Source organism: Macaca thibetana, chromosome 6, assembly GCF_024542745.1.
Source record: "Macaca thibetana thibetana isolate TM-01 chromosome 6, ASM2454274v1, whole genome shotgun sequence".
In the NCBI taxonomy this organism is placed as follows: domain Eukaryota; kingdom Metazoa; phylum Chordata; class Mammalia; order Primates; family Cercopithecidae; genus Macaca; species Macaca thibetana.
The window spans coordinates 84,514,941-84,528,819 of NC_065583.1; the positions used below are offsets into that span (position 1 = coordinate 84,514,941).

Here is a 13,879-nt window from a genome sequence, read left to right on the forward strand (position 1 = left end):
CACCACGTTGGCTAATTTTTGTGTTTTTAGTGAAGACGGGGTTTCACCATATTGGCCAGGCTGGTCTCGAAACTCCTGATCTCATGATCTGCCTGTCTTGGCCTCCTAAAGTGCTGGGATTACAGGCGTGAGCCACCACGCCCAGTCAAGTCTGTAATCTTTTAAAGCATTACGACCCATCAATCTAAATCAGGGTAACAAACGCAAATGCTTATAAGGGTTTTGCAGTCAGCATACATGCATGAAGCAGCCCGGGTTCATGTGCTGCTTTGAAGTGTAACTTCTACATAATTACATTTTTTGCTAGAATATTTCCAGGAATGACAAAATTCCAACAGCAAAACCATCCAAGTGTAATATGCAGTCAGCTTGTGAAGTATCATCTACTCTGGAGGAACAGTCACAAAGGCAAGAGATTCATAGAGCAGAGTACAGAATCATTCAAAGGAGGCAGAAAAACTAAAAAAGGGTAAGGATAGGAAAAGAAATTTTTGAAAAAAAAAAGTCAAATAATAAAAATATAGTAATATTCATTAATATGGAGAAGACAACTTTCCTACAAAATAGGTATAGAAATTAAGGTACAGAAAAAACAAACAAACAAACAAAAAACTGGCTATCCAAGTCCACACACATTTTTTCCAACAACTAAGAACAGCATTCTCATTTCTTGACATAAAATTCAGTGCTCCATTCATAAATATTTATATAATAGCAAGCTCCATCCCCCTCTTTCTTAAATAACTATGCTTTGTACCACAGATTAACTTAACACACATGCTAAAGAGTATAAATAGACGAACTCGTCTCTTTTTACTGAGCTAAATAAATTACCCAGGTCACTTACCTCATTAAAACTATCCCACAGATCATCACTCTGAATGGATGCATAGCTGTGATTATGCAGGTAAAGGACAACAGCATGTTGAAACACATCTTCACTAAGGTAAGTTTTCAGCATCAACAAGAGAGAAGCTCCCTACTCCAAAAAAAGGTGAGGAAAAAGAAAATAATAGAATACTATAGATTATCAAATTGGGAATCTAAAATTCAAACTATAGTCATTCTAAAAATTTACTTCCATATGTAGAACTTAGTTATAATACACTGCTACTTAGTCTGCTATAACTAGATGTGGACTGTGTTCAACTATCTTAACATTGTTTTAAAGGATTTGAAAAAGAATTAATGAGTAGATTCCCATGTGCACTATTCTAACCACGAGCCAGTCCGTGTGGTCTATTGGTATACTCACTGTTTCGGTGTTAGTGTTGAAAAGCTAAGTATTTATAAATACATTTTAATAGAAAAACATGGCAAATTTTCTGTGGCATCCACACTTCCATCCCCAGTGCTTAAATTACCCATTGAATTCATGAGCACACACTACTGGAGACACAATAAATTGGCAAGGCTCTCAAAAGACTCCCTTTTAGGTATGTCATTAATTTCTTATTTTAGTATATTGTGTTGCGAAGTAACCAGAATCTCTTTTCTTCCTGCAGAGTCACTTCAAATGCTTGGAACTAACAAATGTATAGGGCAGCAAGCATACTATTAAGGTCACACTACATCCATTGATATACATGTCATCCTTCCCAATCCTGAAATAAGCACCACCTCCTCTGTGAAGCCCTTCCTGGTTTGAAATAGAAATCACATTTCTCCATCTTCAATACAGTTTATTTGGCATCCTGTATCTGTTACACATTTATTTCCTCATCTACGCTGTAAGCTAACTGAGAGGAAAAAGTGAAAACTCAACTCCAATGACTAAAACAATGCCCACTACATGGTAGGCACTCTAGTAGTTTTTGAATGAATTTCACTTTTGATTAAAATGTAGTAATGTCAAGATTATTGTACAAATACTAAATTATTACCTATTACTCATTTCTATATCACACTTCATAGCTATTACTTGTTCTATAAATGTAAGTACTCGTTGTTGTCCCCAACAGTCCTTTCTCTTCTGCATCACCAACTTTCCCCTCCATACTGTAACATGCCCATTAACAAAACAAAAACGACGTAACATTCCTAATTTTAAACAAATGAAAGGCTCTCTACCTTTCCCTAACTTCACCTTCCTCCGGTTATGGTGCTATTTTTTTGTAGTAAAACTCCCCAAAGGGGTTGTCCTCAATTTGCCATCCCCATTTGCTCTCTTTCCATGTTCTCTTGAGCCATCTTCTAATCATCACTCTACTGGAAGTATTTTTTATTTTTATTTTTTGAGATGAAGTCTCACTCTTGTCACCCAGGCTGGAGTGCAATGGCGCGATCTCCGCTCACTACAACCTCCGCCTCCTGGGTTCAAGCGATTCTCCTGCTTCAGCCTCCTGAGTAGCTGGGATTACAGGCACCACCACCAAGCACACCTAATTTTTGTATTTTTAGTAGAGACGGGGTTTCACCATGTTGGCCAGGCTGTTCTTGAACTCCTGACCTCAGGTGATCCACTCACCTCGACCTCCCAAAGTGCTGGGATTACAGGCATGAGCTACCATGCCCAGCCGGAAGTATTTTTATCAAGGTCACTGGTAAACTTCCTGGTGCCATACAAATGTGAATTCTCAGGTTCATCTTATCCATCTATTGATAGCATTTGATATAAGTGATCACCCGCTCCTCCTTGAGAGCTGCAGGACACTACTCTTGATTCTCTCCCTATCCACTGGCCATCCTTCTCAGTCTCTTCTACTGAATCCTCCTCATCTTCCAATGAGGGAAGTGTGTTCTGGCATCTGATCTTTGGACCCCTTTTCCCTGTCTAAATTTCCTTCCTAGTTGATCTCCCAACTCCAAGGTTTCCATATGATCCCCTAATGTATACCTCTAACCAGACTTCCTCCCCCCTTGAATTTCAGACCCATATCCAACTGCCTGCATGGTATCTCCATTTGGATGTCTAATCCATATCTCATACTCACTCAGAAATTGAAGTTTCTTCCCCCTTCTTTCCCTAAACCTACTTCTAAAGCAGTCTTCTCCATTTCAGCAAATGATAACTCCATTTTTCCAGTTATTCAGGTAAAAATCTTAAAGTTACCCTGACCCCTCCTTCTTGTATTTCATATCTAATCCGTGAGCAAATTCTACTGGATCAATCTTTAAAATACATTCTAAGTCCAGTTGTAACTCCATCACCTTCACAACTTCCACCCTTGTCCAGGTCACCATTGTCTCGCCATCCATCTATTACAATAATTTCCTAACTAGTCCTCTTAACTCCATGTACTATTGAAGACTAGAGTGATCTTTTACAAAATAAGCCATATCATGGTACTTCCCTGATCAAATCACTTTTCATTTCACTTAGAATAAAATCAAAGTCCTTACCATGGCTTAGCAGACCCTATAATAATCTGGCCTCTTACAATCCCTCTAACTTCAACTGCTACTTTCTCCTCTGCTTCCTCTACTCCAGATAACATTGGATCCTTGCTGGTGCTTGAACATGCAAGCAATCTTTTATCTCAATCTCATATCTCTCTCAATCTCATATCTCATGTGAGAGTCCCCAAGACCAGTTCCAGGTTTGATGATGCACTAGAAGGATTCACAGAACTCAGCATATAGTCATACTCACTGCTATGATTTATTACTGTGAAAAGATACGAAGTAAAATCAGCTAAGAAAAAAGGTGCATGGGGCAAAGTCCAGAGGAAAACAGGCACAAACTTCCAAGTCCTCTCCCAGTGAAGTCACGCAGGATGCACTTAATTCCTCCAGAAAGTTGTGACAACATGTGTGAAATACCATCTAACAGGGATGATCATTAGAGATTCAGCACCCAGGTTGTTTATTGTGGGCTAGTCACAGAGGTACCTTCTGCCTAGTACATACCAAAACTCTAGATACCCAGAAGGAAAGCAGATTTTCAGCATAAACTACATTGTTTAGGCACAGTGAGCCACTCTTATCATGCAAGAGTGGGAACTTTCCCAAAACCCAAGTTCCCACATGCCACCCAAGAGTCAACCTTGCAAGCAGATCTTTCAAAGGATAGCAGTCTCAGGCCTCCTACATTAACTCTTTTCTGCACACAAGCACTACACATTGGTTATTTCCTCTGCCTGGAATATTCTTCCCCAAGAAAACCACATTTCTCATGCCTTAGGTGGTGTTCAAATGTCACCATACAGAAGGTCTTCTCAACCATATTATATTATAAACATCATTTCCTTTGTCATTCTCATTTCCCTTATCATGCTTTATTTTCATATTAGCACCTATTACTTAACACGATACCTACTTATTCATTCATTTGTATACTGTCAGTCTCTATCTTTGACCCCTGAAATGGAAACTTCACAAAAGAGACAAAGTCCACCTTCTTCCCTGATATAACTCCAGCACCTAGAACAATGGCTGGTACATGGTTAGTACTTGTAAGATTTGCTAAATGAATGAAATCTTGCAAGGCAACCTGCATCAGAATTAGGCTTGATGATTATAAAGGCCAAACAGAATATGTCTGGTAAACGTATTTCCCTACTGGTGCTTACCTTCTTGTACATAATACTGATAAGTTATCCAGTATCCCACTTCTCTTAATTACACAGAATATTTGCCAATGACAACTCCTTCCCGACTCTGAAACAAGTAGTTACCATATTGACAGGGGTTGACTATGATATGGAAACTACATGTTCAGAAGACACTGAATTCTGGGTTTACAGGGTTAGGGTCAGAGGCAGACAGAGCTCTGTTATGACTCTGTTCTGTTATTATATACTGAACTTATAGCATTTTAAGCAGGTTTTCAAATCCTGAAATAATTGCTCTAACTTTGGTATAATAGAACCTCAAGTTTTAAATTTTCTTTATTGACAGGTCCACTATGGGCTTCAAAAATCACACCAGTAGCTCTAATTAGAATAGATTTAATATAGGTAACTGAACTCCTGATTTTCTTGTTTGTTAATAGTACCTGTACAATAATTCTTGTCAGTCAGGTTTGAACCTGAAAAACATTGCTACCTCTTTCTTTACTGGCCTTACCCTGTCACTAATACTTTAAGTACTTTCCCTGCCCAGTATTTTTTATACCCATTGTTTTCTTTCCACCCTTACTAGCACTCCTCATTTCAAACTTTTACCATTTCATGCCTGGACTTTAGCAGCAATTTCCTGACTTTACGTTTCTTCCCACTTAAATCTACTTTATAAACTGAAACCAATTTACTTTTCCTAAATAGTAACTTTAATCAAGTCATTCCTCTGTTCAAAAGTCTTTTCAAGCTTCCTATTGCATAGGAAAAAATAATTCCTTATGGTATCCAGAGCCTTCTACAACTGGGCCCTACTCAACTTTCTCTTCTTTTCCCTCTTCACGTGTGGCTTCCACTGCGGTCAAACACTGACTCTCTGAAAAAAACATCACTAAGTACTTCATTTTCTTTGTAGAGCTCATTGCTCCATTCCTGCCCTACCCTATACTTCGCATTCTTCTTTCTTCTTTACCTATATTTTAATTATTTAGGTCAACTCAATTCCCATTTTCCTCCCAAAAGTTTCTCTTCGTTATCCTAGGCAAAAATTCTGTCCCACTAGCACATATTACCTCTCTTATTGCTCCACAAGTACCAAATCACCTGAACTTTCAGCTACTTGACATAGACTGTATCTTACACATTTTGTGTATTTTCTTCTCTATCTTATCTGACAGCCATAACATTCGTTCCTCCCCACAACATAAATGTGAATGACACTGTTATCCCTATTCTTCCATTCTCTGACCTATGGTGATCCAAATGGGGTTAACATTCTGCTTTTTCTTTACCTCAAAACCCAGGGTGTGTGTTTCAGATTCTGAAATCTATCTTCAATTCTTAAAAATCTCTTTTTGCTTACTTGTTTTGGCAATCCTGACTTGAGAGCATACCTCAATTCTGAGTAACACAGCCAAGAGCTTGCTTAGGACCTTCCCCGAACACATTCTACCTATAGATCTGGAGAGTAAACTGACTTTAAAAGATGCAGTGCTATAAGATCTGGTTAATTGTCTGGAATACTAGTCATACAACTTAAATGAGCGTTAGAGAAAGAAAAAAAACTCACAAAAAAGTTAAGGCCAAGATTTATATAGAAGCAAACATTTTATAGTTTACCATTAATACCTGAAAAAAATTTAATTTTAAAATAATCTAAGTCATGCAGCTTGCTCACATATGAAATTTTAAACCCACTCCAGCTACCTTTTTGTTCACAGCAATACCTTAAAATAAGAAAGAGAATCAAACATTTCTTCAATTTGTTCTGAAGACTGAACAGATGATGATATTGGATGAGATGAATTTAAGGAATCTTTCTTCATGGTTTTAAATCGAGCATCTAAGAAATCTTCATACTGTCAAAAAATGAAAAGATTAGAATATCACAAGTAGTATCAAATGTAAAAGTATAGTAATTATTTGTATGAATTAGACTAATTAGTATGTAAGATCATTAGGAAAAAAATGACCAGTGTCACTAAACTTCAGGATATAAGCTTTCAAAAATGTAGGAAGATTGTAACCTTCATGAGTATTCCTTAAATTTAAAGATACAATTATAACCTGGCCACATTAAAATTAGCATTTCCTAAACAACAGCGTATGGGAAAATTGAGAATCTATTACCAAAGTAAACAAATGCCAACTCTGGGTATCCAAGATGAATATTCTAAAAATGTTAGCATATTTTTTTTTTTTTAAATGAAACCTGAAATTTAAAAAGAGAAAAAACAAAAACTGGTCCTTATGCTGATTTCTCATATATGGTCTAGAATTTCTACAAAGAAAATATACATTTCCCTTAACTGAGGTCCGTTTTAAATAAAATATAACTCTTAAACAGAAATAATTCTTTAAGAGCTCAGCAGACGAGTTCCCCTAGAACATGTATTAGACGTTTTTACACATTCTGGGCACCACCAAGTGGTCAAACTGTGTATCTCATTGCTTACGTAGCATACACGGATTTAGAATATCTTTCTTAGTATTCTAGCTACCACTTGATATTAATATCAATTAATTTCCCCTACCACTTGAAATTTTTCAATAAGCCCTATCTAAAATTTCAAATCAAAAGCTCTAAAAGCACTTCTGTTTTAAAAGCCATCTTGGATCATAACATCAGGAAGTTTAATAGAAAGTCAAACAATTTGGGGGTTGGAAGGTATCTTTACACTTTCCCACCTATTGTTTGAATTACCTTGACAATATCTGTCATATCATGGCCTAGTGTGTCTGAATATCCCTAAGTCCTGAAAATATTTCCCAAGAGTCTAATACCATAGTGAAACCACTATTATACTTCTCTGTACTGAAATGGTATTCCTAATCTTTGGAAAAAGGCATAAAATGTGGTTTGTACCTTAAAAAGGGCAAATTTTATTTGTACCAAGCTATATATAACTATTACAAGAATGTACACAGTGATAACAGAGAAACAGTATTACTACAAAATGTTTTAATTTTTTATCTAATTTTTACACAGGATAAAAAAGTTTAATTTTGCAAAAAGGACTTTGCAACTTTAAATTCCTGCGAACAGAAGAACTACAGCTGTTTAAAAGAAAATGTTGCAAAACAATTTAAAATGTTCATCTTAATGACAAAAATGTAAAGTAATCTTATATAATTTCAGTTTTCAATGAAACACATCAATAAATAATAGCATCACTCTCACTGTCACATCTCAAAAGGTATAGATATCAATAACCAAGGTCAAGTTTGGTATACCTTCCTAGAAACAATTTTCATTACTCCAGATGCACTGAAAATGTGATTTGACTATTTTTCCTCCTAGCATTCATAGTAGGCCAAAGAAACCCTGTACTTACACTAGAAAGCTCTTTGAATATTTTTTCCAAAGAGAAATACTCCATGAAAGTGGCAAAACCTTCATTTAGCCATAGATCATTCCACCACTTCATTGTTACCAGATTGCCAAACCACTGGGGGAGAGAAAACAATTAACCCATAGGATATTTACAGTCTCAGGAATTTTTTAAATAATTGGCTGAAGTGTCATAGTAATCACTTATAACTTGATCACAATATCTTAAAAATATACTGGTATTATAGTTAAAACAAACTATATTCAAATTAATTTAAAATTTACAAAAATTATATAAATTTACATTAAAACTAAAATAAAAATTTTAATCTTTTACCTTAACTGAATGGGAAACAAGCAAGCAAGGTTATTAGCATATTTATCAATTTAACTTGCAATATAGCATGAATATAGGGAAATAAAAACCTTTTTTGGCCACCTCATGAAGTGAGATTTCCTAGATAATGACATTTTTCTACCTTCTAATATCAAGTTAGTAAGATTATTTTCCATTGTGTCTACAACCATCCATGACAACTAAAAAGTCTCTATATGAGAGATTTTCCTGTAGTCAGAAAGCCTATATTTTGTTTCTCCTCAGTTGCCCAAATTGAAGACAGTATTTGCATGATTCAAAACAGAATTCAAACAACATTCCTTAAGAAAACTGACATATACAGGCTGGGCATGGTGGCTCACACCTGTAATCCCAGTGCTTTGCGGGGGCAAGGCAGGAGGATTGCTTAAGGCCAGGAGTTCAAGCCAGCATGGACAACATAGCGAGACTCTGTCTCTACAAAAAAATTAAGCCAGGCATGGTGATGCATGCCTGTGGTCCTAGCTACTTGGAAGGATGAGGTGGGAAGATCAGTTGAGCCCAAGAGTTCAAAATTGCAGTGAGCTATGATCATGCCACTGCATTCCAGCCTGGGTGACAGAGTGAGACCTTGTTTCATAAAAAAAAAAAAAAAAAAAAAATGGCATATATATAAACAAATGAAGTCAGACAGATCTTTAAATATTTTCTTCTATGAGGTAGTAAGAAGAAAAGAAGAAAAAAAAATAATAAGAGATTCTCCTTAAAAAGTGTATCTAAAAAAAGTCCTTAAAATGAAAAGTAGTTATAAGGTATGTAATTTGGTCAGTGTGGTCTTGGGCTTATCTCAAATCAGCAGCAAAAGGACAAGGTTACTGCATAAAACAAAACACCTTTCAGAATTACAATAACATATTTTTCTAAGATATTATCTTAAAACCTGTTTCAGAGGAAGATGATTTCTAAGTCCTAAAGAGGAAGTAACAGAGAAATACTCCCAAATGGTGATGAGTGGCTTTAGAAATAACAGACCTAGAGGAGATCCCCCAAAAGACATCTTATGTATATGATCTATTTTTTTTTTTGAGATGGAGTCTCTCTCTGTTGCCAGGCAGGAGTGCACTGGTGCAACCTCGGCTCACTGCAACATCCACCTCCTGGGTTCAAGTGATTCTTTTGCCTCTGCCTCCCAGGTAAGTGGGATTACAGGTATGTACCACCATGCCCAGCTAATTTTTGTATTTTTAGTAGAGATGGGGTTTCACCATGTTAGCCAGGATGGTCTTGATCTCCTGACCTTGTGATCCGCCTGCTGCTGCCTCCCAAAGTGCTGGGATTACAGGCGTGAGCCACTGCATCTGGCCCATGACCTATTTTTAAAGCAAATAAGAATGTGCTCATATGCCAGCTTGTCATGAAGTCTTCACAAGGGCTAGATTCATATAAGGTGTTTGATGTAGGATATAAGCTGACCAGAATACATCCTATTCATATACTGAAACTGTGATGACATCACCCAAACCATACCCAATGCTAGTTAAGCACCTCTTCCAGGGCACAATAGAGACAAAGTGTTAGGGAAGAATGGGGGTGTTATGTACCCATATAATTTTCTTTCTCTTCATGGGACAAACAGTCCCTTTGCCATTTTCTCAGAAACCCCCTCTCCAAAATTAACAGAGAACCCCGTTCTGGCAGGAGATGAAAAAAAAAAAAAAAAAAAAAAAAAAAAATCCAGCCCTGACAGCTACAGTTTGAGTTGTCAGAAGGGTGCAACTTAGGGAAAGAGATTCTTCCCCAAAATGTTATACTGGGCAATGGGCATTTGTCATAGGTGATGCAGCTGTGTATTACTGAGGGGGAGAAGAGATCTTGAAGAGATAGTGGCTCTTCATGGCCCAGTGCTGCCACTTATTAGCTGTATGACTTATGGCAAGCCATTTATTTGAACTGAGTCTCAGTTTTCACATCTGTAAAATGTGATTAATACCCACCTTAGAGAAGTTGTGAAGTAAGACAGATGTAAAAATGCTTTAACTTGTAAAGTCCTATACAAATATCTGATAGAATTTTCATTTGAAAATGAAGTTTGTGTTTAAAAAGCATCTTTCTATTATAAAAGAAGGCAATACTTAAAAAAAAAGAATTATTAGCATCTAAATGCTAACAATAACTCCAGGACATGAAGTAGACCACAGGTGTGATATATAACAGCCTTGGTTGCTAATACCTGGTGAGCCAGTTCATGAGCAATGATTTTAGTCACCAGTTTTCTATCCGCCATTGAAGAAGTGTTATTGTCATACAAAAGCGTCTCCTCTCGGAAGGTGAGCAAACCCCAATTTTCCATTGCTCCTGCTTCAAAGTCAGGAATAGCCACCAAATCTGGACATAACAGGAAATAAGTGATCAACTTTCCCTCATCTTAGGCATTTTCTACTCAAAGTATGTTATTCAATGGTTTATCACTGTGAAAGCAATGAATTCTTTTTATACTTCTAATAAACGGAATCTTCCTTATTCTAACTCTGTATGCTCCCTACCCACATGTCAGCTGAGGAAGACCTGTTCAAACCCTTTTAGAGTCACTGTTCCACTCTCCCTTAGTGAAGAAAGAGATGCCTAATTCCTTTACAATCAATCAGCTTCCCAGAGCAAGAAGGACAAAGTTCACGGCCAATACTCTGCTCTCCAGGACTAGCTCCATGTTGAACAGTACTGAAATGTTCTTGCTTTACTGAGCTCCCATTACTCAGTTTTTATTATTTAAATTGGGTATTTCTTCGAAGTTAGAATTAGTCAAATTGCAGATTAAGCCCTAAGCAAATTCCCATTTATAAAGCACCTTTTTAGCAGCCCTATAAACTTAAGTGTTTTAAGCTCCAACTTCAGATATATTCATGAAATCTAAATAATATTAACAAATACAAACAATTTTTAAAGCATTAATAATGGTTTTTGGTTTTCTCTGCAAACAACTTGGGCAGAACCTCTTTCTAAAAAACATTCACAAAATAAATCTAGGTTCTAATTATAACAAAAATCAGAGACACTATTTGATTCTTACCCAATTTCTTAAGTGGGTACTGAATTTCAAAGTAGTTTTGATAAAACTCAAGAAGCTTCACAGTTGTTTCCAAGGCATAGTGAACTTGACCAATCTTTTCTGGCACAGCATATATAGAAACCTAAAGGGAAACATTATGTATGATGTAAGGACAGGTACAATTAAAATGGCATGATACTCAAGTAGCACTGTCAAGACTAGCATATCTGAAAATTCTACAGAATTGTATGAGATCTTTCTGGATAGAAACACTTGCTTATGGTTACTTTAGCCCCCACAGCAAGTCCCTTCCACACATACAACATTGTTGAAAAAATTTACTGATCACCCCCCTCCCCGCTTTTTTTAAGCTAGCAACATCCAAAGTAACTACTTTAGGTCATCTTATAGCAATTTATAAGTATTTGCCTATTTAATTCTATGATACTCTTCCTTTCCCCTTACTTGTAGCTGCCCTTCCTTACTTATGAAGTAAAAAGATTGAGAGTTATCTGAAAGACAAAACTAAATTTTCATCCTTTCAGGACCTATCACCGTGCCTGGCATCTAGCAGGTACTCAACACTGAGGAGTCACATCTTATGATGGAGTTAGTTCTAAAGTTAACATGTAAGGCATAAATTGCACATTTGAAATTATCCTGGAAAAACCAATTAGAGACCAACATATTCTCTTTCAGTAAGTATGGCACAGTCAGTTTATCTTCTAGTGCTTGGGACAGTTTAACTTTTTTTTTCAGTTGTTGGCTTTTTTTTAAGGATCATGTTATAAAAATATATATATTATGCAGAGAAACACTTGTGTTATGAGTTGTACACAGAACTAAAACCAACTAAGGGAACAACAGTTTCATGTCTCCCACTGCCCATTCATTCCAGGGTGCATACTAAGAGAGAAAGCAGATGGAATCATCTTTATTATTTAAATTGCAATTCTTGCTCACTCTCTTTTTTTTTTTTTTTTGGCTAAATGAATAAATTAAACACATATGATGTGACAAACTATGAACATCTTATTCAGTAAGTATTAAAAGGCAAGTGCTAAATAGCCATGTTCAAAGCAATGGGTTTTACAAAACAATACTTATTCTTTTCCAATTGATTTTAAAAAGCCCTCTATATTCACTTGGAAAAGTGGGATGTAGATTAGACACAGCAGAAAAATAAAAACCTCAAAATGAAGATCTCAACAGGTGGAAAATGTAAACTTTTTGAACAATTCATAATTTGGAAAAAGCACATTGGTGAACTCTAACTCCAATTTTGGTTTCTCATTAAACATATGGAAAAATGCTCAACATCACTAATGATCAGGGAGATGCAAATCAAAACCACAATGTGATACCACCTTACTCCTGGCAAGAATGGCCGTAAGCAAAAAAATCAGAAAATAATAGATGTTAGCGTAGATGTGGTGAAAAAGGAACACCTTTACACTGCTGGTGGGAATGTAAACTAGAACCACCACTACGGAAAACAGTGTGGAGATTCCTTCAAGAACTAAAAGTAGAGGAATCATTTGATTCATCAATCTCACTACTGGGATTGATCAATGAATGGATAAAGAAATTGTGATATATATACATACCATAGAATACTACTTAGCCATAGAAAGGAATGAAATAATGGCAATCGCAGCAATCTGGTTGGAATTGGAGACCATTATTCTAAGTAAAGTAACTCAGGAATGGAAAACCAGACATTGTATGTATGTTCTCACTCATAAGTGGGAGCTAAGCTATGAGGATGCAAAGGCATAAGAATGATACAACGGACTTTGGGAACATGGAGGAAAGGGTGGGGGGGGGTGAGGGATAAAAGATTACACACTGGGTACAGTGTACACCGCTTGGGTGATGGGTGCACCAAAATCTCAGAAATCACCACTAAAGAACTTATTCATGTAGCCAAACACTACCTGTTCCCCAAAAACCTATTAAAATAAAGCAAAAAACCATCAACAATTTCTAAGAGGTCAAATAGGTTTCAACCATATTGTCTTTATGTGAGGCTTCAGTCTATAGAACATATGCATTCATCACAGAAATATGGAGGTGGCTTAAAAGTTAAACAATATAGAACGTTTAAGTAAATGAACAAAAAAATGAAATATATAGGCTCTGTATTTACAGTGCTGGGGTTCAGATCTCTGCTATCTGTATGACCTTGAGCAGGCTAGTTAAACCTTACTTTCCTTATCCATAAAATGGTGATAAAAGTGGCTCCTACTCTCACAGAACTGCTGTGAGGATTAACTAAGCTAATACATGTATAGAACTTAGATTAGTGCATGACACAATGTCTAAGTGTGCAATAAATGGTAGTTATTACTGTTATTACAAATAGACTCCCATCAGAATTGCGGCAAAATATGTGTGAACAGAGTATCTGTGGTTACAGTTACTGGAAGAATTGTATCTATAGAACTGGAGTTAACCAATTAAAAATATGTTGCTTTCTAAAGTAATGAGGGAAGAAATTTATTCTTCCATATTATGGGGCCATCCGTACTTCATTAGCCCAGCCTTCTACCACCTGAAGCCCCTGATACAGGACTGTGACCACAACTTACTGAATTCAGTCACCGCCTACAAGCTGATCCTACTTACTGCATTTCCTGCATCTTTCTCCAACAGAAGTCAGTTTTAGTATACACACACACCCACACACG

General features: G+C 36.5%; 1 protein-coding gene across 3 annotated transcripts in view; it reads right to left on the bottom strand.

Annotated features, from left to right (window-relative positions):
• LNPEP (leucyl and cystinyl aminopeptidase) overlaps positions 1–13,879 on the bottom strand; it is a 107,584-nt gene that overhangs the window by 32,026 nt on the left and 61,679 nt on the right. For all 3 annotated transcript variants that reach the window (XM_050795384.1, XM_050795383.1, XM_050795382.1), the window contains exons 5-9: positions 11,211–11,331; positions 10,374–10,528; positions 7,832–7,945; positions 6,224–6,355; positions 848–979 (exon numbers count right to left, since the gene is read on the bottom strand). In XM_050795384.1, coding sequence (XP_050651341.1) covers positions 848–979; positions 6,224–6,355; positions 7,832–7,945; positions 10,374–10,528; positions 11,211–11,331 — 654 coding nt within the window. The remainder of the gene's footprint in view (positions 1–847; positions 980–6,223; positions 6,356–7,831; positions 7,946–10,373; positions 10,529–11,210; positions 11,332–13,879) is intronic.